Source organism: Pholcus phalangioides, unplaced genomic scaffold, assembly GCF_987345545.1.
Source record: "Pholcus phalangioides strain wild (caught in Gottingen) unplaced genomic scaffold, Ppha-v1.0 ptg000015l_1, whole genome shotgun sequence".
Classification (NCBI taxonomy): domain Eukaryota; kingdom Metazoa; phylum Arthropoda; class Arachnida; order Araneae; family Pholcidae; genus Pholcus; species Pholcus phalangioides.
In genome coordinates, this window is record NW_028301608.1 from 53,569,660 (window position 1) to 53,593,378 (window position 23,719).

A 23,719-nucleotide genomic window follows, 5' to 3' on the forward strand; every position below is an offset into this window, starting at 1 on the left:
TTGCGATTCGACCTCACATTATGCGACCAAAAAATGCCTGTTTGGGTATCTCGCATGACCTTTTTAAGTTTGTCGCATGAGCTTAGAATCACTCTGTGTAGTTATTTGATGCCTCAAATTTAGTGTCCCAGAATAGGCTGGATATATAGGCTAGACAATATTTACTCGAGAAATTTTGTTCCCAATACGGTAAATCGCCACTTATCGCTAAAAATGATGCCATGTGTGAGTTTTTATCAACGTATGCGTCGCGGTGAACCGGAGATACTGATTTGTGTGCTTATTTATGATTTGAAGATGGTTCATCAATTGGGTAAGGGAGCCGCAGTTTGAGAATCAGTGCAGTAGGTAAGCACAATTTCTAATTATCGCTAAAAAAGAGCCAGTCACAGAAGCCAAGTCACAAAAAAATACAAAAAATTTTCGATTTACTAAGAAATGGATATTATATACATGCATCGGTACAAAACATTCTGTTGGTATTATTCCAACAAAATACACCTCTTCACATGAAAAAGTTCGAGTCCCAGATGGTATCACAAAGTTTTTTCCCACGTGAGTTCATACTATGTTACAAGACTATGATACAGTTTGACAAGACACGTTACTCGGAGATCATCATTTCAGAGGAAAAATAATTTAGTCCTTCACCAGGTGGGATAAGTTCACAAGGACAGCGACGGCCTCTTTTTCTGACGGTGCATCGACGGCTGGTGGTGGTCAGAGATGGTCGAGCTCCTGCCGAACACGGCGCTGATTATCTTGGACACGGAAACGACTGATATCTTCCTCTTCGGTGACGAATTCGTCGAAGACGAAGTCGACGTGGTCGCTTTGATTTCACGTATCTCCCTGAGAAGAGTCTGGAAAGCTGATGATACGTCGTGTACACCCTCAGCGGCCGACACCTCGCTGAATGCAGCGCAGGAAAAATCTGAGGCTAACCTCTCTCCTTCCTGAGTCGAAACTTCTCGGCAGTGCTCCAAGTCCCTCTTGTTGGCCAACAAAACGACTGGTGTCGAGGAACAGCTCGTCAAGTGACTTAGGTGCCTCAGGCAGTCAGCAGCGACCAGGAAACTGCTTCGGGATGATATACTGTACACCACTGCATACCCATCCGCCCAGTGAACTTTCTCTTGAGGAATGCAATCGGTCTGAGAGGAGGAGGAAAAAATTAGATTAGTATCTGATTGACAATTTCATGGTAATATAAAAAACTAATCATCATTATGAAAATAAATAGACGGCGTGTTTTGATGACAAGTTACGAATGACGTCGGAAAAATAGTGATTTATGCCTTTTCGTTTGGGTCGCATTACGATTATTTCTAGGAAAATAATATACAGCAAGGCTGTCGGTGTGGACAAATCTATTGCCCGACATGTAAAAAGTTTGACCGGGCATGTATTTTTTCTTCACCACAGGTCCGACGTTGGCATATAAATAATAATAATAATAATAGATCTGAACATTTCCGTTTTTTTTCCATCTATGACGAGGGAAGTGTTCCTACACATGGAATCCTAATGGTATTCACGGAAGACGAGAAAGGCTTCTTTTTGTATAAAAACGTGAAAATATATTTAAAAAAAAAATACACATAATACTGTCCTATTATACAGTATATAAAGTGTCCGAAAGGAATAAATATTTTATATATATATATACGATTGAATCTAAAAAGCAGTGGAAAATATTTATATGCAGCATTTTCTCTTCTACACAAAACTATCGGAAAAAAATATCCACCACAAAAATATAGGACCTGTACTCTGTCACCTATCGAATAAAAACTAAACTATCTGTTATAATTTTTTTAAATGAAGTTGGTTGTTGGTTTTAAACAAAAAACTACAGCATGGAAACGAACAAAATATATTATGGTACTATATATTGTTTATATTCATGATGCACACCAGTGTAAATTTCGTGAGCCAAAATAAAGGAGGGTTGATATGTTTTCATGTTGACCACGCACACACTATATTATTTTTTGGAAACATAAAAAATTTTATCAGTATTTTGGCACATATATAAAATTTACACCGGTGTACAGAATAAAAAAAATTGTGGATTCCCATTGATGATTCCCCATCTTGTTCATTTCGATTCTGCATACCGGTGCAAAACCAACAGCCATTGTTTTGAGAATCAAAACAGATATTTTTGATGTTATTCAATAGGTGACAGCAGGGGTCCTAGCTCAAAGCGATTTCTCCTATTTATAATAATGAATAATATAATATAAAATATGAAATATAATATGTCAGAAAGTCTTGGTGTCTGCCATGAACCCCCCCCCCCCCTATTAGCAGCACTCCGCTTATAGCAGCATAAACTACAGCCATTTATCTATCAAAGGACATTCTATCCAGTAGCCTACTAGAAATGTGATGCGATAGCAATGCTTGGACTAAACCACACATGCACCACGTCCGTATTCCTCTGCGGAACCTCTGGAATGGGCGTGTACGTGTTATGAACCTGACGTGAAATTTGTTTCTGTGCAATGTTTGTTGTGTGTAGTGCCGCCATCTGCCATCAGTTTTTCTAGCTATGAGTGAAGTGTAATGATTGAATTACTGTATCGTTATGGAAAATTGAAATGCCTGCACTGTCTGAACTGAAACAATGCTATAGCTTGCTTAACCCCCCCCCCCCGCTCCCCGGCCATGCTGGTATGGAGGCTCCCCGCATTTGAATGGCTTTTTCTTTATGAGCAGTTTTGTTGGACGTAGGCAGTACTCACAATTTCCCCACCATAGTTCACTGAAAAGCTTCATTCTTTCACATTTTTTTCACAGCTCTCTGGCCGCCTACTTCCGTTAGATTTACAGCCGTGACACCCTTATAGAATATCCCAGAACCGCAAGGAGGCCATGTGGCCTCAGGTTGAGAAAGACTGAATTAGAACACAGAATCTACGCTTAGGTGTAAACAAGATTTTAAAATCTTTTTTTTTTTTAAAGTGAGGTTCATCATCATAATTTTAAAATTCATTATTACAATGAATATTTATGAATTTATAACTATTTCATAGCATAGATACTAACTTGATCTCTAGAAGTGTCCAAAATTTCTAGGTCAACGGGCGTACTGTCGACTTGCGCATGAGAACAATACAATAGATCTATATGAAAGGAGAAAAAAAAATCAATGTCACGCATGAGTGAAAAAAAAACATCATGCACAATCAAACAATTGAAACATCGAGTAATAATGAAAATTATTCTCATCGGTAGTCTTTATTTATAGCACTTAACCCTCTCAGTGACACTAGCGAGATATCTCGTCTCCTTAAAAGACTCTCTTATTTTAGTAATGAAAAGTCCAGATATTTTGTAAAGTTTATTTCTTGATGGGTAAACTTCATGGGTGATCAACCTTTTGGAGAGTTCGGGTGATTTCATTTGTTTGGAAGCGTGTCGTGGGCCAATAATGTGATCTGGATATGTGCCGAGAGTCAGTTGAGTGGTCTGGATATGAAGTAAGTGTGCCACTGGTCACTTACATGGTCTGGATATGTGCCAAGGTTCGGCTTAAATGTGATTTGGAAGTGTGCCGTGTGCCACTTGAGTGATTCGGAAATGTGTCGCAGGCCGTTTAAGTGATCCGAAACTCTGAAAGTGTGTCACTCAGGTTACCTGGAAATGGGCTGTGGGTCACTTTTGAGTGGTTTTGCAATCGTTCACGTGTCACAATTGAATAAAATTTTTCTTGATTTTGAATTTCTTATAAATAATTCCACAGGCCCGCTGGTATCCACAGTGAGAGAGGCGCAATGGGGGATAACCACTTATTAACCAAACTATAGTTGTCTGAACAATGTCCATTTTGGATCTGAATCTTTTTCTTCAATCCCTTCTTAAGCCGGCGGTTCGGGGGTCTGGGGTAAGACAACTTCACCAATGGTGCTTTGTCTACCAATGTCAACACAACAATGAAAAAACCTTATGTAAGTGCCAGTAACCGGAAAATTCAAAAATGAGTTTAATTAATCGTACCTTGTGCATTTTATAGGACTCCGATTAGTGTATTTCCAGTGATTTGCTTTTGTGCAGCATCATCTATCGACGAAAATTCGAACTAATTTTTTTCTATATTAAAAAAAACAACAACTCCCCCCCTTCGTGAGAATAGCTGTTTTGTAAACCGCATTCAAATATACCAAATTCCTTATACTTTTATGAATTTTAGAACTATTTGCGATTTTATGGTACATCCTGCACATGGCATTTCAGTATAACGATTTCTACTTTGCTAAGGAAAGGGTTAAACTTTACGACACATTTATACTCTCCTTCTATCAGATCGGTGCTCTTAGGGTTATTTATAGCGGGGAATCTTAAAAATTAAAGTAATTAATAAAGACAGCATCTGCGCAATAGCCCTACATCCTCCCCACTTGGCAAATCACGTAAAAGCAAGGGCACGTATCCAAAAAGTTTTATGAATGGGCAAACCACCGACATCATAGAAATAAAAAAATCCAAAAAGTGAATAACGTCAGTAAACTCTTTTTCTTTTTCTTTTGATTTTTCAGATTGGATATCCAGGTAATGGCTACATTCCATCTATTCAAAACGTACAGAAAGGTATCATTGATTCTATTATCAGAGATCTCTAAAGTCAGACTCTATAAGATACGCTTCGTCTCCGTGACATTCACTCTAATTTCAGACTCTTCCCCACTGAACTCTACGCTATTTTCTTGTATGTAATTGTTTTTTCTACGGTCAAGACCTTGGTCCCGAAAAAAAAAATTTCGGGAAGTCAAGAGTTCCACAAGGCGATATCGTCCAACACGTAGAGTGAAATTTCTGGATCAAGGAGTTGAAATGAAAAAAAGACCCTCTCGTCTCGACCCAGTTTTGTTCTTACCTGAGAACCAGATCAAGGTTGTAAACCCTTCAAGAAAATACTTGGTAAATTTTAAATGACTAACACCACGATTCAGAACGAAAGCCTTGCAAAATGTGAACGACATTACAATGAAATCGTCTATATATAAAACTCCGGGAGACAGGCAGGATCTGAACCGTTTTATCCTTCTCTCAAATTCATTTCACACACATACACAAAATCGGTTATTGCCCTCTCTTTTGAAGGAAAAACAAAGTTTTGTCTATCCGTCATTGGCATTAATGTAGTTGGAGTATGGAATTGCTTTTCTCCGATTAAATTTGATTGATCAACTTGTATTTGACATCAATATGTTATTTACCTTTTTGTGAACTGTATTCTCCGATAAATCTCTGTGTAAGAAATCTCACTGTAAGAGCTGCAAGGAAAAGGAAAAAAAGTTATTAATGCTTCAATTTTTTAATATAAAACTTATTAAAATTCATAAAAACATACTGCAATTAAACACACAAAGTGATAGTACACACGGGAATATACTACCCTCCCTTGGGGGTGGGGGGGGGATCAGCTGTTCTCCAGAGCAAATAGTTGGAAATAATTATCGGTTTACAGGAGTTTTCTTATTGATATGAATAAGTAGAAAAGTTTTGTTTTGTGAATTATATACAGATCTTAAACCATACACTTGGAGGGGGGGGGGGAATCCTTGGAGATGTTTCAGAGAGGTTCGTGAGATTGGATGAGAAAACAATCAACTTATTTCTGAGTAATTATGCCAAGGTGAATAATCGTCTCCACCGGGAATTGAACGAAGGATCTCTCACAAACCGGGGATGAGCGGTGACCATTATGCTACTGAATCAAGACTTTCCTTGCCTTAACATGCACAAAAAAACATCCAATCAACTTACTGTTTTTATAACGTTATGTGCTGAATATTATTTTATAAAGGGGTAAGTGGTCTTAATTTTACTGGCAAAGGTTGGTCCCGGACCTCGTTTTATTGGCACAAAGGGTCCATGTAACACACACATGCCCTGCTCTATGATGTTCACATTCAAAAATCTCTTCGAACTTTTACCGCGTTCGATGGAATTATTTTGCTCGGAATATTTCTTCTTGCTTCGAAGGCCGGGATCGGACCATAAAAGTTTTGGAAAATATGTTTCGCAAAACTTGAAACAAACAACCAATAATCCTGTTGCGAGCAAAAAACACATCCATGAGTCAGAACAAATGCAATTTTGCTTTCAAAGAAAGCATGGTTCACGTTAAATCACGAAACTAAACGAAATGCAAGTTGAATTGAACGAGAGTTACCGGATGAGACTGATTATAGCGTACCTTCAGTATTGTTAGATTGAGGTCTGGATCGGAATTCCGATGTCGAAATATCGAAAACGCAAATACGAATTGTCTAATACACACCGCTTTTGGCTGTCAGGATTTCGATTGTTGGGACTATGATTAGAGCCGTTTAAATTGGAAAAGGGTTAAAACGCTGACAACAAGATGAAAATATAGCAACTAAAAATAATCGTACGAAAACTTTTTTTTTTTTTAATTGTTTTTCTCCCACCAGTTCTTGTTACTCGACTTCAGCAAAAGTTCACCGACATCTATCTACTCTCCACCGTCTTTCTCTATCTGTTTGAAGTCTTGAAATTTTTGATACGCTCCGTCTAAATAAGAATTCACTCCCGTAGCGAATTCACTCAGATCTTCCGCGGGTAGGTTGGCAAATTCAACCAGTGAATCCAGAACATTCTTCCCACACACATTTTCCCAACTCGCGTGCTTTTCTTCATACATCCCTCCACACCCACTAAAATACAGCAGAACCAACAAAAGAACCACCTAAAATTCAAATGGGACGTGGAAAAATACGATTATCAGTTCGATCGAGACACATTCATAAAGCCAATTATGGAGGTTTTATGCAATAAAAATGTATATAGGGTGTTGTATAAGTGCTAATGCGGCCTCTATCTCATCAACGTAGAGAAATGGTGTTAATTCAAAAAATGCTCAAAAAGCGTAAAAAAAATGTAAATTTTTATACGGTTCCCCCTGCCTCAAAGTTGTTACCCCTGTCTCTCGCGAGGCCCAAATAAAATAAAAGTTTTTAAATGCAATATTCACTGAGATATTCGAATTAAAAAATTGGAGAAAAGTTGGGACAGGACATTCCTCAGCATAAATGAGGGAAAGAAGCGTTGTCCGTTAATTTTCGCTGTTCTTTCATAACTTTTCTTCGATTTTTGAATTCAAATACCTCAACGGATATTGCCCTTGAAAACTTTAGAGCTTTTTTTTTTTTGGCCTCAGGAGACACAGGGACAACAGCTTTCTAATTGGAAGATCGAGGACAAGGGGGGGGGGGAGTGTATAAAAATTCAGATACTTCATTTTGTGTGGCAGACTGTATTTTCACTCTAAAAACTGGTACAGGATAATTTTTTCAATGGCTTTTGAGCATTTTTTAAAATTGGAATCATTCCTTTACGGCGTACTGTTGATGAGATAAAGGTCGCATTAGCACTAACAGGATACCCTGTAAGTGCTAATGCCACCTTTATCTCAAATATATATATATATATGGTATCGAGATACATCTGAAGCTCGGAGCTTTAATCAGCTACATCTGTTGGAAATTTACATTGAACATGCAATCCAACGTACAATCATCCATCATATGAATATCCCAGAGCATGACTTACATCACGAGGAGAAGGATATATGCAATTCTCTCTCTCTCTCACACACACAGACAAGTATTCAGTCATGCTCATTCTGGACTGCCCAGCTGTTTCTTTTTTATCTCTCTCTGTGTTATTTCCCTATTTATATTCTTATATATTTATTTATAGAGACAAAATACTTGTTGAAGTGGATGATGATGTATTTCTTCTGCATGAAAACCAGAGTTTGAGACTGAGGAAGAAATAAAAATGGATTCTTGTGTTCCTTGACTGGAGCTGGCGCCAGAGTTAAGAAGGATCGCTTCTCTTATTAAGAGAGAGAGGGGGGGGGGGTTTGGGGCTATAAACTATCCTCCCGTCTAATTTTTTTAATGAAAGATCTACAAGTCCCGAGAGGAAAAAAAAAGAAGCTTTGTTTACGGAACTGAAAGAAAATGGCGCCTTTTCTCACCTCCCATACACTTCATATACAGTGATATACCTCCGCTAACGAACACCTCGGCCCACGAAATTTTCGGTTAACGAATGTGTATTCGCTCAACGAACATTTTCGTTGATATGGACGCATCGGCAGCCTCGTCGTGGGCTGTTTTAGCGCTAATCATCGTTAGAATTATTGTCTCTTGAGCTCGGTTAACTTATGTCCAACTTAGAATTTTTTTCCAGATGTACCTCCACTTCTCTTTAAGTTTTTGAATCATTTGGTGTAAAATAAAAGATTTAGCTAATAGAAAATGCATTGAAAAAAAAAACCCCCAATATTTTCAGGGCGCGTTCTTTCAATGCAAGACCCTTAGCATCAAACTGAACAGTTTGGGCACAATTTGTCTCAATTTATCATTTTTTAGTGAGGGACAAGTCCAGGTTGTGCTGTCGCAGGAAGTTTTTCCTCTAATAGGGTTGCAAATAAATTTAATAGACCTTACGTCTGAGGGTCGTGAATTCTATTTCAGTTGACACATTTAAGAAATACGATAAACATAGCTATCCATATGTAAAATGAGACAACCATAATCTTTTTTATGTGCGGTGTATTATTTATATTTTTTTTCGTGATATATGATCTTATATTTGGTTGCTGTTATTTAGTTATATTTGACATCTATATTTTTTATGGCATTTTTTTTTTTCAGCCACCTTGTTGGGCAATTTGCCTGTTGTTGCCTTTGCGCTTGTAATTGTATTTATTTGCATTGTGGAAGCTTATTTTTTTCACCTGCGTGTATCAGACACAAGAAATGAGCTGAACAAATGAATGGTGACAACTACGAACTGTACCGAGTTTTGTGACACTAGCTTTATTAGTAGACTAAAACTGGTAATGGTTGAGGGCAATAGCGTGAAATAAAAACATCTTCAGTATCTAATCTTCTTGTAAATTCTAATTTATACAAATTTTGAAGCTGCTCATATTCAGCCTTCGATCAGTTTTTGCCTTTTTTATAACACTCCTTGATATTTTTTGGACCTAATCTAGAACGAATCAAAGTTTTTCCATAGAAACCTATCGTAAATCGCGTTTCGGCTAACGAAGATTTCGGATAGCGAACCTGAATCCGGAACGAATTATCTTCGTTAGCCGAGGTATTACTGTGTTTATTATTATTATTATTATCGGTAAGAAAACTCAATAAATAAAACAAGGATGTTCTAAAGGAAGATAAAAAAGATTTCTTAAGAAAAGAAGTTCTTTCTGACCGTTTTTTTAAAAGGAATATTTCTCGTGCATGATACTTCCAGCTGCTGACGCTTCTTTGACGCCATCATCACCCGAGAGGAAGGTCAGAGGTTCACCACACCGATTTGTTAGCAATAGTAATAATAAAGGTCATGAGATTTGGCCTGTGGTGACATCGAAAAATCGGACTCATATATTATATGTATAAAAGCTTTTCGGCGTGAATACAAAGTGACTATAAGTACACGATTCTTTCTAGCTTTATCGCTGTTATCATCGTCATTATTATGCATCGAGGGGTGTGTTTCGAATTTTCCGCTTGTAAAAAAACTTCAGACAAGCAGCACATTTGGTATTCGGAATTGTATTCTTGGAGTTGTTGAGTGTCATGAATTTTCGCCTATTGACCACATGGAATTGATACTCTATCCATGATATGCGGAAATGAGAGGTATATTTCCTTGAACCTTCCTGGCATGAAAGGGTATCAACAGGGGTTCTCATAGGAAAGTTCTATCAAAATTTTATGGAAAAATTCCGTGAAAATTTTTTAGTTGGATATGGCAGAATTGAGCAAACTTGGTCACTGACGGTATATGAAAAACTATACAGGGTGTATAGCTAACAGCATGCACCGCAAATTACTGGCGAACCGTTGATCCTAAGGGCATACAAAAGGATCCAAATAACGTGTGGACGGGGTGTGGTCGGGAAGGGTTGTTAAAATGCGTTCTACCTGCATTTATGCTGTTTTTCCCCCAACTTTTCTTTGTTTTTTTTTCTTGAGTGCAAATATCTCAGCGAGTATTGCGCATAGAAAAGTGGAATTTTTTGTCATTTGATTGTAATGATAAAATTATTTTTTTTTTTGGCCTCGATGAAGAGACAGGTCAACAACAAATTAGGTTTCTGAAGATAGGGTGTCCGTATGAAAAGTTAATTTTTTAATTCTAATAACTATGCAACCCCTTGCAATATGAAGGACGTATCTGAGATCTATACGTTATTTAGATGCTTTTCCCAGTTGCTTCCATAATTAGGAAAAAAGTATTTAAATAACTCCTCTCTTTGATCAACGGTTCGCCAGTAATCTGCGATGCGTGCTGTTAGCTATATACCCTCTATATTGACCATATAACAATTAATGGTTTCTTTTCCCATATGCGGTAGGAAGAGGTACATACATCTGCTTCGAGCAGCTTCTTGGTACGAAGAAGTGTATTTTTTGAAATTTTAATGAGAAATTACTTCAAAATTTTCTAAGTAAATAGTCAGATATTTGATATAAATGATGGAAAATACTCTGATTTTTCTAAAAAAAACTTCAGAGTGTCAGAGCAAAAAGCTCTGAGGGCCACAGCAGGTCATGCGTTGAAGACCCTTACCCTGGGCTATGCCACAGCAGCTTACTAGATTTTTCACCCTAATTTCGGTAGTCCTTTATCATTCTTTTATGGACAAGGCGATTTTTTTTTTTTGGAATCCCATTCATTTGAAATAATTTATATCACATTGAATACTTCCCCAGTGACCTTGTAGGAACCATGTTATTATCTTTAAATAATTTCTACTTCTCCACTGGGTCATCACAAGTTTTTAAAACATCATGATATAAAGCTCAAACGGAAGATGGAGATTCCTCCCTTGAGAGACATTCATTCTTCACCTATATAGGTAGGATGCATAAAAAAATTTCTCTCTTTAGTAGCTTTGGTTAGAAACGAGCCAACATTATCAAATAGAAAAGAGCGAGATAATTTGGCAAAGTAGCAAACGAGGGCGCCTGACGTCATTATGTAAGTCGCGCGCGCGTAACTCGTTCGGTTCGTTGTCGGGACCCCCCATCAGAACAAGAATGTTCACAAGAAAGAAGGAGGTTCCTCTTTCTTTTCTCGACTAATTCCGAAAGTCTAGAAACAAAGCCAAGAAGAAAATAAAAGCATTTTATAGGCTAATGTTGGAGAATAGAGTCAGGAATAAAAAGAAACCACCACCACTAAGAAAGAGTTTCTTAGTCCCCAATAATATTCTGATTAAGAGCAGGTGAACTGAAATACGCGTATTTAACTGATGCCAACACTGTTTGATGAAATAAAAAAAATAAATAAAATGAGGTCGAAGTGATCACGTGCTTCCCCCTTTTTTCTCCTTAATAATTTTACGTAGGAAATCGGGTCTTAAGACGAGACACGAAAGGATTTGAACTCATCTGACCCTGTTCTGAGAAACGATTCCCGATCAATCACTCGTGCAACACAATTAGCTAACAAGAAGAGCAGATGACATATGATCGGTAAAAAGATTTTTTTTTTCTTTTCCCCACACTTAATAATCCATTAATATGTCTTATTCAGAGAAAGCAATTATGTGAGATAATTAGGAACGGAAGATATTGAATCAATTAATTTAATCTGTTATCATCTTTTGATTTAAAAGTTAGTCGTTCGGTTTTTAAACACTGGTGGCGAGTTATTTCAGTTCATCAATACAGTATAATTGATAAATTTTATACCGATACACAGATGAGTTTTTTAATAACAAGAAAGTGTCAAACACTGAGATCGATTGAAAACGTTCTTCCTGAGAGATAACCTCGACATTTTCTTAAAACGATATGTTTTATATATAATACACGGTGCGAAGTTCTTATACAATTTTTACCGTTGGTCATTAAAAAACAATTACTAAAAACATTCAAATAACATGAAACCACACACAATAGGCTTTCTGGATATTATACAGAGGTGAACAGGAAAAAAAGTGTTGTTTCTCTCCACAAGGACCTCTTACGTACCGGGCAAGTGCACGTACCATTATGCCATACGCAAGAGGTATTAGCCAAGACCAATTATCAGATGAAAAAAGTTAATATCACCCTTTAATCAGCAGAGCAGAAATCACTAAACCTCCTTATGAAAATTCATCTCGTCAGGAGATAAATGCGATTCGATGAGAAAATTAATTTAATTTCATTTATTTGAGGAGATGCTTAAAATCCCACGTTTCTTTGATATCTAAACGCATTTCAAACTGCGAAATAGATGCAGTCAAGGGCATGGGCGGCAATTCCCCCCCCCCCCCCCAGCGTCAAAGGCAAAGCCTACTGATCTAATGTATTTGCGTATATATGAATGGACATCATCATGCCCCCCCCCCCAGCAGTCATCGTGCCCCCCCCCCCAGACTTTCAAGTCTATCTCAGCCTATGTTTGAGGGTTCAAATTACGTGAAGTCTCTATACATCCACATAAGAGTCGAACGAAAATGCTATGCATGAACTGCAAAGTTATAGTGGAACAGTGGAACCAGGGCCGCAACTGGGGGGGGGGGGGAAGGTGGGTCTCGTGCCCCGGGCGCTGGACCCGAGGGGGGCGCAAATTTCATTCTGAAACCTTTACTTCTTCAACATTACGGGGGGGGGGAAGAGCGTCAAAATGCGCGCTTGCCCCGGGTGACCAAGCATCTAGTTGCAGCCGAGTGTAACTACATACAATCAAACCTCGTTAATGAATCACTCTCGGGAGAGCAAAAATATGACTTAGTAAGCGGAGTGACTCGTTAAACGGAGTAAGCCATAGCTGTGCTAGTTCCTGCCTGAGGACAATTGGGACTTCCAAAAAGTGACTCGGTAAGCGGAGTGACGTGTTAACCGGGTGACGCACTAACGAGGTTTGACTGTATATAAACTTTTTTTTTATGACACTATCGCGATGCTAATGTTTACAACATTTTAAATGCTTCAATCTACAGTATTTCGCCAAATATTTCACTTGGAAATATGGAACTTCTGTTCTACTCATTAAAAGCAGAACAAAAAAGTTTCTAACTATGTGTTTTAAGTAAAACACACAGACAGTATAGGAAATGAAATTTATGTTTCGGTACGTAGGCTCGTGGAATAAATGACACATACAAGATCTACACGTTATTCTAAATGTTTTCTGTGACCGGAATTATGCTTTTTCCCCATGGTCAAAATGTGCCTAAGAACTTTATTTTGGACTCAAGTTTATAAGTAGAAAATAAAGTGTATAATCCTTTGCAGCTCTACACGATTGGAACCGAATACGCAGAAGTATTTATAGATTGTTGAGTTTACTGAAAGATCAAATCCTGTTCCTAAATTTACACACGGAAAACAAATCGATTCGAATCATCGGATGGAACTCAGAAGAAAGAGGGAACTCTTTGTATATTTCTTGGATTAAGACAGAAAAACAAATGGAAATATGAGAATTCGGAACCAAGGGATAAGAAAGAATCTCACGCCCTATTCAATGACTCTTTTCTTTAGGTCCAATTTCCACAAGAAGAGCCAAATGTCTCTGGTGCTGTTTCGATTGATTGCTATTTTTAATTGTGGATTAGAGTCCTTTGTGTGCGCTCTCGCTAGTCTCTCTTTTCTATTCTGCAAATGTCTCGTTTAATGTTGTCGATCACACAAGTGGGACCTTTTATGGAACTCGTCCCACAAATATCCGATGACCATTTAGCGCGAAAACGCCTTTCACTTTGTTCTTGTTCCACGGAAAACAAAGAGAGCCCTATTTTTCCCATTCACTTTCTTTTTTCGCGGTTATTATTCTGAGGAGTGAAAAAGTGTGTGTGTTCCACGTCTGGCGCCACACGTTCCGATTTGATGGCAATGGAACATGTGACCGCTCCTGCAATCACTCATGAAACGCCAGTCCTGGCGTCAACTGCTCATTTTTTCGATTTATTAAATGCGACTCGAGAAAATGTCCGCCCATCATTCCTTATGTCTCAAGTGGGTGATTCTGAGGAATTCTGAACATTTTTTCTTTCTTCACGATTGCGCGAGGACGTCGACGTTCCTTCAATTATGATGACGAGCTACCACTTCAAGTTGAACGACCATGCTAATTTAAGCTCATTACTAACCGAAATGTTATGAATCACGAGTTATTACAGGAACTAATTTCCGTATTGCACTTTAATATCCGTATCCATTTCAACTTGTTTCAAAATCACGGCCGTCTTATGATGGAATAGTCATCGTGCAAAACGGAATGTTAAAAATACGGGAAAAAGAAGAGTATATTTATGCACCTCTAGAAACTTACTTGGATTGATATTCACTTAATTTCTTAGATTTTTGTATTTATAGAAGATTGATGAGATTGATCGATACACACGACAGAAAAATTGAGATTTAACGTTCTCTGCAAATGCACAAACTCTCGTTAACTATTATTGCTCTGTGTTTTTGAATAAGGATATGATTCATATTATCACAAGGAATATATGAATCATTTAATTTTCGGAATTTTCTTCTCCGAACCACGAAGAATGATCGCATGAGGGTCTACAGCAGCGTTCCTCAATCAAGGTTTCGTAAAACTCTGAGGTTCCCCGATGTATCGTTAAGGGGTTCCGCGAGAAATGTCAATGAATAGTAGTGCAAATGGCCATAGTATTGTCGTACACAGAACATTGATATTATTTCAAGGGTTCCCTAGAACGTGGACATTTCCCGGGAAAATTTTTAGATTTTTTTTCCAGGCAATTTCAGGGGTTTCCTAGAACGTGTAAATTATTTTAAGTGTTCCTCGGAACAATGCGATTGTTCAAGGGCTCAAAAGAATTCTGATATCGCATGAAAGGCTCCCTAAAACATGAATATTATTTCAAGAATTGCCTACAATATATCGATATTGTTTCAAACTTTCTCTGAAACATGGATAGTGTTTCAATGGGGCTACACGAAACTTATCTCAAAGGTATTGAGAAACGATGGTCAACAGTTTTCACAACAGGAAATTGGTCACTCAATAATTAGAATTTTTTTTCAATGATGAAATTTGGCCTGTCGTGTAAAATTTAAAATTTTTGAAATGGCTTCCTGCGATTAGTTATGCTCATTTTTTTTAACAAGGGTGACATCACTCCTTGTTGTAAATGACTGATGGGAGGTACAGAAGCTACAGATATATCTTTCGAAGGGTAGATGGTTAGAAACAAAAAGCTTCTGAAGAGAAGGAAGTATATAGAAACGTGTTCGGAAGACTCTGGTTTTTATCGTTTCCCAACGTGGGTGGTGGCCCATTGGGTGTCATTGGAATGACGGTAGAAGCTATGGGTAATGTATGGGATCCTATCGTTTAGGTTCAACTTAAAATTGAGGGCGTTGATAACAAAACTTTTTCTGGTGGTAAAACAAATAAGTTTCTTCTTGAGTTTAGGAGATTGGTTTCGATGAATGTCTCTTCCTTGACCCTTTGCGGTCCAGAGGTTTTCGGTACTTTATTGTGAAAGTTCGCACTTTATATAGCGCCTCTCTCTCAGTGAAGAAAGCCTCTGAATATTTGTCCATTTGCGATTTTTGCATAGCTTATCAGTTCTGCTGAATTCACGCGGGGCCTTTCTATTATCGTAAGGGACGTTATAATAATCAAGTATCGTTGTTTCCTGATGCAGTTTTATGTTGTGTTCACCTCGACATAGGACCGCAAAAGCTTTATAATGTATCTATTCCAAGGTGATTCCAATCCTTTTTTTTTTTAAACTTTGATACATAACCCCCCAAAAATAAACAAACATAGCCCTTCGTTTGGTGAGAGTAAAAATACAACTTTCAAGAGAAAGGTTCTGTCATTTTGGAGAAAACATACGCCAACATTTCGAAATTTTTATTTCCGAATTACACGAGCTTGTCTCCAAACACATAAGCAGAATTGGAACTGCCATTTCCTTGCTGTGATTTCAGAAAAATAAAAAAGAACTAGCCATCAATCCTGAAGGTTGAGACCTTCAAAAAATGAGAAAAACAGTGTAAAAAAATCAGCCATTTAAAAAAATTCTTTTTTTCTTGAAACATTTCCTCTAGGAATTTGGATGCGTTTCTGTACCTCGTTGATGAATATGAAGGATATAAGGTAAAAGAACAAAAATAAAAAAAATTATACCCCTCATTAAACTCTCATTCCAACATGTTTTTTTTAAACATGTATTTAAAGTTTGAAGGATGTTTATGCGTGAAAATCTTTCTCTTTTTTTTATATATATTTTACTCTCAAATAATCCAGAAACTGTTGAATGTTATGATGATTCTTTTCAGCTTCCGAATAACCTTGAGACATACACACACATACACACGGCAGTGGAGTCAACGACGACGCCACTGTGTGTGTGTGTGTATGTTGTTGGTGGTTGGTAACAAGGCGACAATGTCAAAAAAAGCGCGCGTTTGTCTGTCAAACTAGGCGCCTTTAATGCGTGGCCATCATCAACGACCGTAAAAACGATGTTTGAGTTGGCAAAAGCCGCAGCGAAAGTATGTATGTACTCCTCCATTGATGTTTTTTTTTTTCTCGTATGGAACAGCTTGTTAGCGAGATCAAAATAATAAATTTTCCAGAGACATACACACACACGCTGTTTTTTTTACGTAGTCGTTTCCCAACCCTACCATTTGCCTGTATTTACGGAAGCGAATGTTGGCGTTTCCGCTTGAACAGCAGCGGCTCAATACAGCTAACTGTTTTGTTTCAGTGAAACAACTCTTTAGTAATGGTGCGCTGACGTAATAATTGTACCCCTTTCAAGCCTTTCAAATGAGGATAATTAAAAAAGAGAGAAACAACACCTTTCTCTATTGCTGAGTCTGCGTTTCTTTTGTTTGCTTCGTAATATAAATCTTGAGCTTGATCAGACACTTGAATGAGTCGAAATTATTCGAACGCATAGGTTGAAGCAGTAAAGCTGAGTATGTTTCACGTTTTATAGGCCAGTCGTTCTCAATCTGGGGCTATATGGCTCCACACCCTCCCTTGAGGTCCTGGGATATTCTGGGGGAGGGGCACAGGTAAAAATCAGATGAAAATGGAGCCACCACAAGTAGTGAAGGGGGGGGGGGTGAGCCACGGAGAGCTATGGAGAATTGGAGCTTTCAAGTTAAATATGGGGGGGGGGGAATGTGTGACTACTTTAAGAACCCAGCTGAGCTGTCCATAGAGCCAGGGCCATCTAAACCCACGGATCCATGTGGGCATGGCCTGAGGCCTAATATTCATAGAAGGCCCTACATGTTAAGATCTGATACTATGATTTTTTTTAATATAAGTATGGAACGGATGTACAGAGTTAGCATAAATGAATGACACGATTTTAGAAATTCATATTTTCAAAACTATTGCACATATAATCAGATACATAAAAATAAAGAAAAACATTCCAAGCTTTTCTTTTCCCCCAGTTCAGATGTTGTATGTGAACCTTTCGAAACAGACAAGCATCTAATCCAGTGTTTCCCAAAGTGGGCAATATCGCCCCCCGTGGCGGGCGATGGAATGGTCCAAGGGGGCGATAGAACCTACTGATTTAACATAGAATCCTATGGGTATACTTGAGTTGTGGGGGGCGATGAGAGGAAAAAATTTCTGATGAAGAGGGCGATGGAACAAAAAGTTTGGGAGACTATAATCTATAATCTGTAATCAAGTTCATTCCACACATTTTGCAGTTAAATGTATTACACAGTTTAAAAAAGTGATTAAAAATGTAGCACTGATGCGCGTTTTTTTCAAGTTCGTTAAGTGCATTCGGCAATTTTTTTACAAATCGTCATTGCAGGAAACAATCAATGGACTTGGAAAAAAAAAGAATCAGTGCTGCATTTTGAACCATTTTTTAACCCCTTAAGCGCAATTTAGTAAAAAAAATCACTAAATCCTAGTTAAAAATGTCATATCTTTTGTAATGAAGCAGGCTTTCTTTCAATTTTCAGCAAACTAAGGGGTATAGAGAAAAGTTTGCCTTCGAGAAACCAACTGTACAAAACACCCGGACTTGTCAATACTAAAATAAGGGGCTTTTATATAGGCGAGATATCTCGTCATTGACGCATAATGGGTTAAATCATTGACTGCGTAAAACTGCAAAATGTGCAGAATGAACTTCATTACAGATTAAATGTTTGTCGTGTTTCGCAAGATTCACACATCGAACATGTAACTGAAAAAAAAAACAACTTCGAATGTTTTTCTTTATTTATATGTATCACAGATTATATTGTGTGCAATACATAGTTTTGAATAAATACGGATTTTTGAAATCGTTTCATTTACTTATGTTAACTGGATATCCAACCGATTTTGTCACTTCAACTTGGATATGTCTTTAATTTGCAAGCCCATTTCCAAGATTAACGTCAAACTCCAATCGAATTTCCAGTCAACTTTTGAAAATCGCGTAAAGTCAGGTCCTGTAATTTATTTTACCATTTGGTGTCCTTTGGTTTACCATTTTGGTGTGTTCGAGAGAAAAACCCCAATTTCATGAAAAATGTCTTATCTTGAAATGACGTTGAACTTACGATGAGAGCAGACTTCCGATATTCGATTTCACGTATGAAGCTTCCGACAGGTTTTTATGAGTGTTGAAGGTCACAGCCGTGTCTTTTGGATATGATTGTGATTTTTTAACGTTTTCGTTTCTCGTTTGGGCCTATTTAATTCATGAGGCTTCTCCCAGTTTGATATGAAGCCATAATTTCGATTTCAGAGTTGTAATTTCGTTTATGGCTATCGTGGAAATCCGGTTGACGTGTCGAGGCTGATTAATCCAAAATCGTTTCCGATACTGAAGCTATCGGGAAATCCGGGATTTCATAACGATTGCTTTTGTCTTATCAACTTCATATCTAGTGTTTCTTAGGTTTATGTTATTCATGTATAGTCATACAGATGAATAGTTTGAGATTGTTATGATTAGATGCATATCCGTTACGCAATTTCGAAAGCTAGAGTGTGGTACAATTTTGGATCGGTTTTGATCAAATGAAAATCCAGAATTGACGAAAGATATTGCTCCAAAATTGATAAAAAATTCAGAATTAATGGAAGTGATATTCCCAAAATGTACGAAAATTCCGAAATAGCGGAAGAAATAATACCGGAATACATTGATGAAAGAAAATACAGAATTAACGGTACAAAAAAAAATCCACAATTAATGGAAATTAAGCATTAATGTAAGAAACAATAGCAGAATTGGTGAAAACCACCAATAATTCACCGTGAGTGCGAAGCCCGGTGCTACCGCACCTGTCGCATATCCTTAAGGGTGGCTCCGCTGGGGGCCCGTCAAAGATCCCAACGTAGAGGCTCAACTGCAGGATATAGGGACCATGACTGTGACTTTATAAAGAAGCCTTATTCTGTTAGGCATGCTTTTGGCATCCGCCACTTTTTTACCTATGCAAAATTTATCAAGGGCTAAATTTCCTCCAAAAATCTTTTTTTTTTTACCCATAGGCAAGAAATAATTGTGCAAATGGACGAGAAATAGCAAAAGTCTAATAAACTACTTCAGTCTTGATTATTTTTATGAATATTATATCTAATAAAAGACTATAAATAACAAAACCTAAGAGAAAGTATACTGTACATGAACACACATGTATTTTTCAAAAAAAAAGTTGATCTGACGTACTCGTTGTCTAACCTGGGCACTTCATAACAGAAATGCAGTAGAATCTTATTATAAGGGACCTCACTATAACGGATTTCGCTTGTGACGGACAAAAATTGTAACAATAATAAAGAATGCTTATTTTTATATGACGAGTTTAAAAAACTCGTTTTAATCATTTAAAAAAATTATTTACTAACGTATCAAAACTCGTTTAAAAAGCATTTCCAAGGAAACGATTGAAACGTTGCGTTGTTTTACGTAAACATGGACGCACATCATGACTCACACCGCTCGCCAGCCAGAAAAATTAACATTAATGCAGTGTGCACTATACGTGCTCATCTTTTTCAGTTCAGGATGTTTTTTTATTCGATATATAATGAACACGGTTTATTACTAACAACTGTACTTTCATTGACATAATACCGTTTCATTACACCTGTAAGAATAATTTATGATAAATCTGATTTTTTTCATTAAAACTGACAACTTTCTATCTCAGTCCGTTATAATAAGGTTCTACGGTAATATAAAATTTTTACTTATCAATGATTTCCACTCCTATAAAAAAACCCGTGTATAAAACACACATTTAATAACTCAAGAAAATCACGCCCAACTATTAGATAAATTATTATTTTTTGATACTATCTCAATGAATGTGTGCTATGTCCGATGCCAGTCCGTTTCGCGAACCAACCGGCGAGACCTCGGACATTGGCCATAATTTATGATAAATGTGATAAATCTGGTGATTTTGTGCATAATCGTCGGTGAAAGTCACCGATTACTGTGGTAAGTTTCATAGATTTTTCGAATTTATCACATTCACCGTTGATTATGTATAATCCCCAGCTCGTACTATTAAATGTGGTAAATCGTCAATGAATTACTTAAATTTACCGGACATTTTGCTCTAATTTTAATCGAGGATGATGGATTCGATCAGTGATATTGATTATGTTCAGAAATGTGGTAAATGTGAAGCAAAAGTGAGCATTATATATATATATATACAAGCCTGATAATAATTTATACGTTTTTTATCTTCGTAGCACTTATTTTCATTCAAATTGATTTTTACTGCAAGATATGTGTAGTTCACCGATCCTGTACGAAAGACACTAATAAATGGTTGAAATTAGGAGATATTTTTCCACATGTTTTCCTCCTTATTTATCATACTTTACAATCTTTGCCGGAATTTGGGGAGAACAGACGGGTCTAGTGCCCCGGGTGCCGGACCAGAATATGCACCAATTTCACTCTTTGACCATTACAAGGAGGGGATAGCGTCAAAATGCGAGCCTGCACCAGCTGATCAAGCATCTAGTATCGGTCCTGTTTTACAACTTTTACCGGTGATTATGCATAATGCACGCATCATCACCGGTAAAAATGATGAATGTATGAAAATTTGTCAAACTTACTGTGACGATTGGTGATTATGAATAATAACCAGCGATTATATACGGATAATCACGGATTTATCACTTTTACCGTAACACATACATTTTATATACATTCAACAAAATATACACACAATAATATACGTTCAACGCAACAAAACGAATTAATACGGAAACCAAAACTCACCTGATTTCCCAACTTCTTGCGCACCCAATACAATAATTCTAAAAGACGCAACAGGAACTTTCTGCATCATCTTGAAATTGGTTCTTTTGCTAATACTACTCAAAAAAACCGAGTCTCTTCTTCTTTCACAACAGTTTAAAAAAAATAAATAAAACCAGTATCACTTCCAGGAGTGTCAAATCAATCAACACAAAAATGATTGATCTCTTTCACGGAAAGTACCGAAAAAACACCGGGTCGGTAGCGACAACAGTCTCAAAAAACCAGAAAAAAAGGTCTTTTCCCTTTTTTTTAAAAATAGATATTTAACGTGCACAACAGAGCGAGAAGATCTTATTTGAAATGAGAGTGTTCGATCCAAATAATCAATAACTTGTAATGAAAAACACGCATGCAACTGAACAGAATATAACGGGAGCTCGGACGAGGTACGTGCTACTCGCGAAAGCTCTCAGTTGAAAATGAGTCTAGTCTTGGAAAATAAGAAGCAAGCAGATGTGTTTTTCTTCAATGAGTTCCTTTCTTCTTCCTCCTCTTTTCCTACCACGATGTAAAGGAAAGGGCGTCTGGCAGTCGCGTGGCAAAACTCTCTACAAGAACCAAGAGGAGCGGCTGGAGCCACCACCACCACCACATACACAACAAAACTCTATAGACGAAATAAGAGGTGAAAGAAAGAAGCTGCGATATCATTTCCCACGTCATTTTCAGTCGTGTCATGATGGGAAGAGAAAAAAAAATCCACAAAGGATATCCTTTTTGGATTTTACGCAATACTAGAAAATATGGAACAGAAGTTTTTCCCCCCTCAGTAAAGTGATAGCATAAGTCTCTGTGACTTTACTGTGGGATGTCCCGCTATCATGTCGACGAAATGAAATCAAGGACAATCTATTGAGCAATGGCTACGAAAAAAATAATTAATGCAGTCGAATACCGTTATAGTGAAAATCTAGTTTTAACGAAAACTTTTCCAAACCACAAGGTAAGTTCACATGGGAACAAGCAATGTAAAAATATGAAATTGCTTCATAACGAAATTTCGTTATAACGAAGTGATTTCTCTGGTCCCATGGAATTCGTTATAACGGCATTTGACTAATACTTTTCGACAATGGGAAAATAATAAAGATGCAAAAAAAAAACCAAAAAAACACAACATAAAATATGTGTATAGAAACCTCGCAAATATACAGGGTGTCCTGTAAGTCCTAATGCGGATTTTATTTCATCAACCAATCGTCGTAGAGGTGTGGTTCTAGTTTAAAAAATGCTCAAACTGCGTCCCGAAATAATTCTGTGCCAGTTTCGAGAGGGAAAATACAGTGTGTTACAAAACAAAAAATATAAATTTTTATATGGTGCCCGTTCTTCAACTTCCAATTAGAAAGTTGTTGACCTGTCTTTCCGAGGCCAACGGAAAAAAATTCCATATTTCTAAGCATAATATTCGCTGAGATATTCGAAATCAAGAACCGGAGAAAAATTAGGGAAGAACGGCATAAAATAACGGACGCAACGCTTTCTTTCCTCGTGATTTTATTAACTTTCAGTTATTTTCCTCTTATGATCTCTTAGTTTAAAGGTATCATCAACTATAAAATTCATGAAAAAAAATTTCCTTTATTGATTTCTGGACTTACCCATGCCCATACAAACATAATTAAAATTGAAAACAAAACAAATAAATTTTAATCTTCCCTGAAAATAAGTGATTTAAAAAAAAAATTAAATTTATGGCGTAAAAGTGCTGAAAGGAATGAAATTTTTTATTTTGGAAATTAGGTTTGGAATCGCACGCGTTCAGGAAGAAGAAGATTCAAATTCTTTCATGCAAGGAAAAAAATACTTTTCATCTCTAATGAATAAAACCGATGTTCCCAGTTATGAACGTTGGCCTTGTGTGCATACAAATACACTCAAAAAGAAAAACACCTCACTATAACGATACTCAACAATAAATCCCTCTTCTCAACAGTATTTATTAAAATCTTGTTTTGAATTACCTGTTGTCTAATGTTAAACTCCTTTCGATACGACGATACCATTTGCTACGATAAACCCTTTAAGAAACGATACTCTTTGAAGAAATTTTGAACCTGCTACAACGATATTTTTTTGATATTCGCTCAAAAATCCTGGCCTAGTGCTCACCGAAGATCTCAGTCCAGGGTCACGGCTCTAGGATGTGAGGGACCATGATTGCATTTGTGCTTGATAAATTAAAAGAAAAACTATTTTAAAAAGAAATCCATCTAATTTATCAAAAAGATTAATTATTTAGATAATATACTGATCAGAATGTTATATGATTCGGTTAGCTATAATTTTTTTTCTTCATTTTTTAGGTTGGATTCACATCTACAGACACTCACCGTGTCGTGTCAGACACGGCATACATCCTTATACATATGAATACGTTGATTGGTTTTATGTTGCCGTGTC

The 23,719-nt window shown here is 37.1% G+C and overlaps 1 protein-coding gene across 1 annotated transcript; it reads right to left on the reverse strand.

Annotated features, from left to right (window-relative positions):
- Positions 1-411: 411 nt before the first annotated feature.
- On the reverse strand, positions 412-21,924 carry LOC149076225 (ras-related and estrogen-regulated growth inhibitor-like protein A). Its single transcript, XM_089243786.1, has 4 exons — positions 21,275-21,924; positions 5,226-5,282; positions 3,055-3,131; positions 412-1,154 (listed from the first exon to the last, which is right to left on the reverse strand). Exons 1-4 carry the CDS (start codon positions 21,342-21,344, stop codon positions 666-668), a joined length of 693 nt encoding a protein of 230 aa, XP_089099912.1. The 5' UTR covers positions 21,345-21,924; the 3' UTR covers positions 412-665.
- Between the last annotated feature and the right edge of the window lie 1,795 nt (positions 21,925-23,719).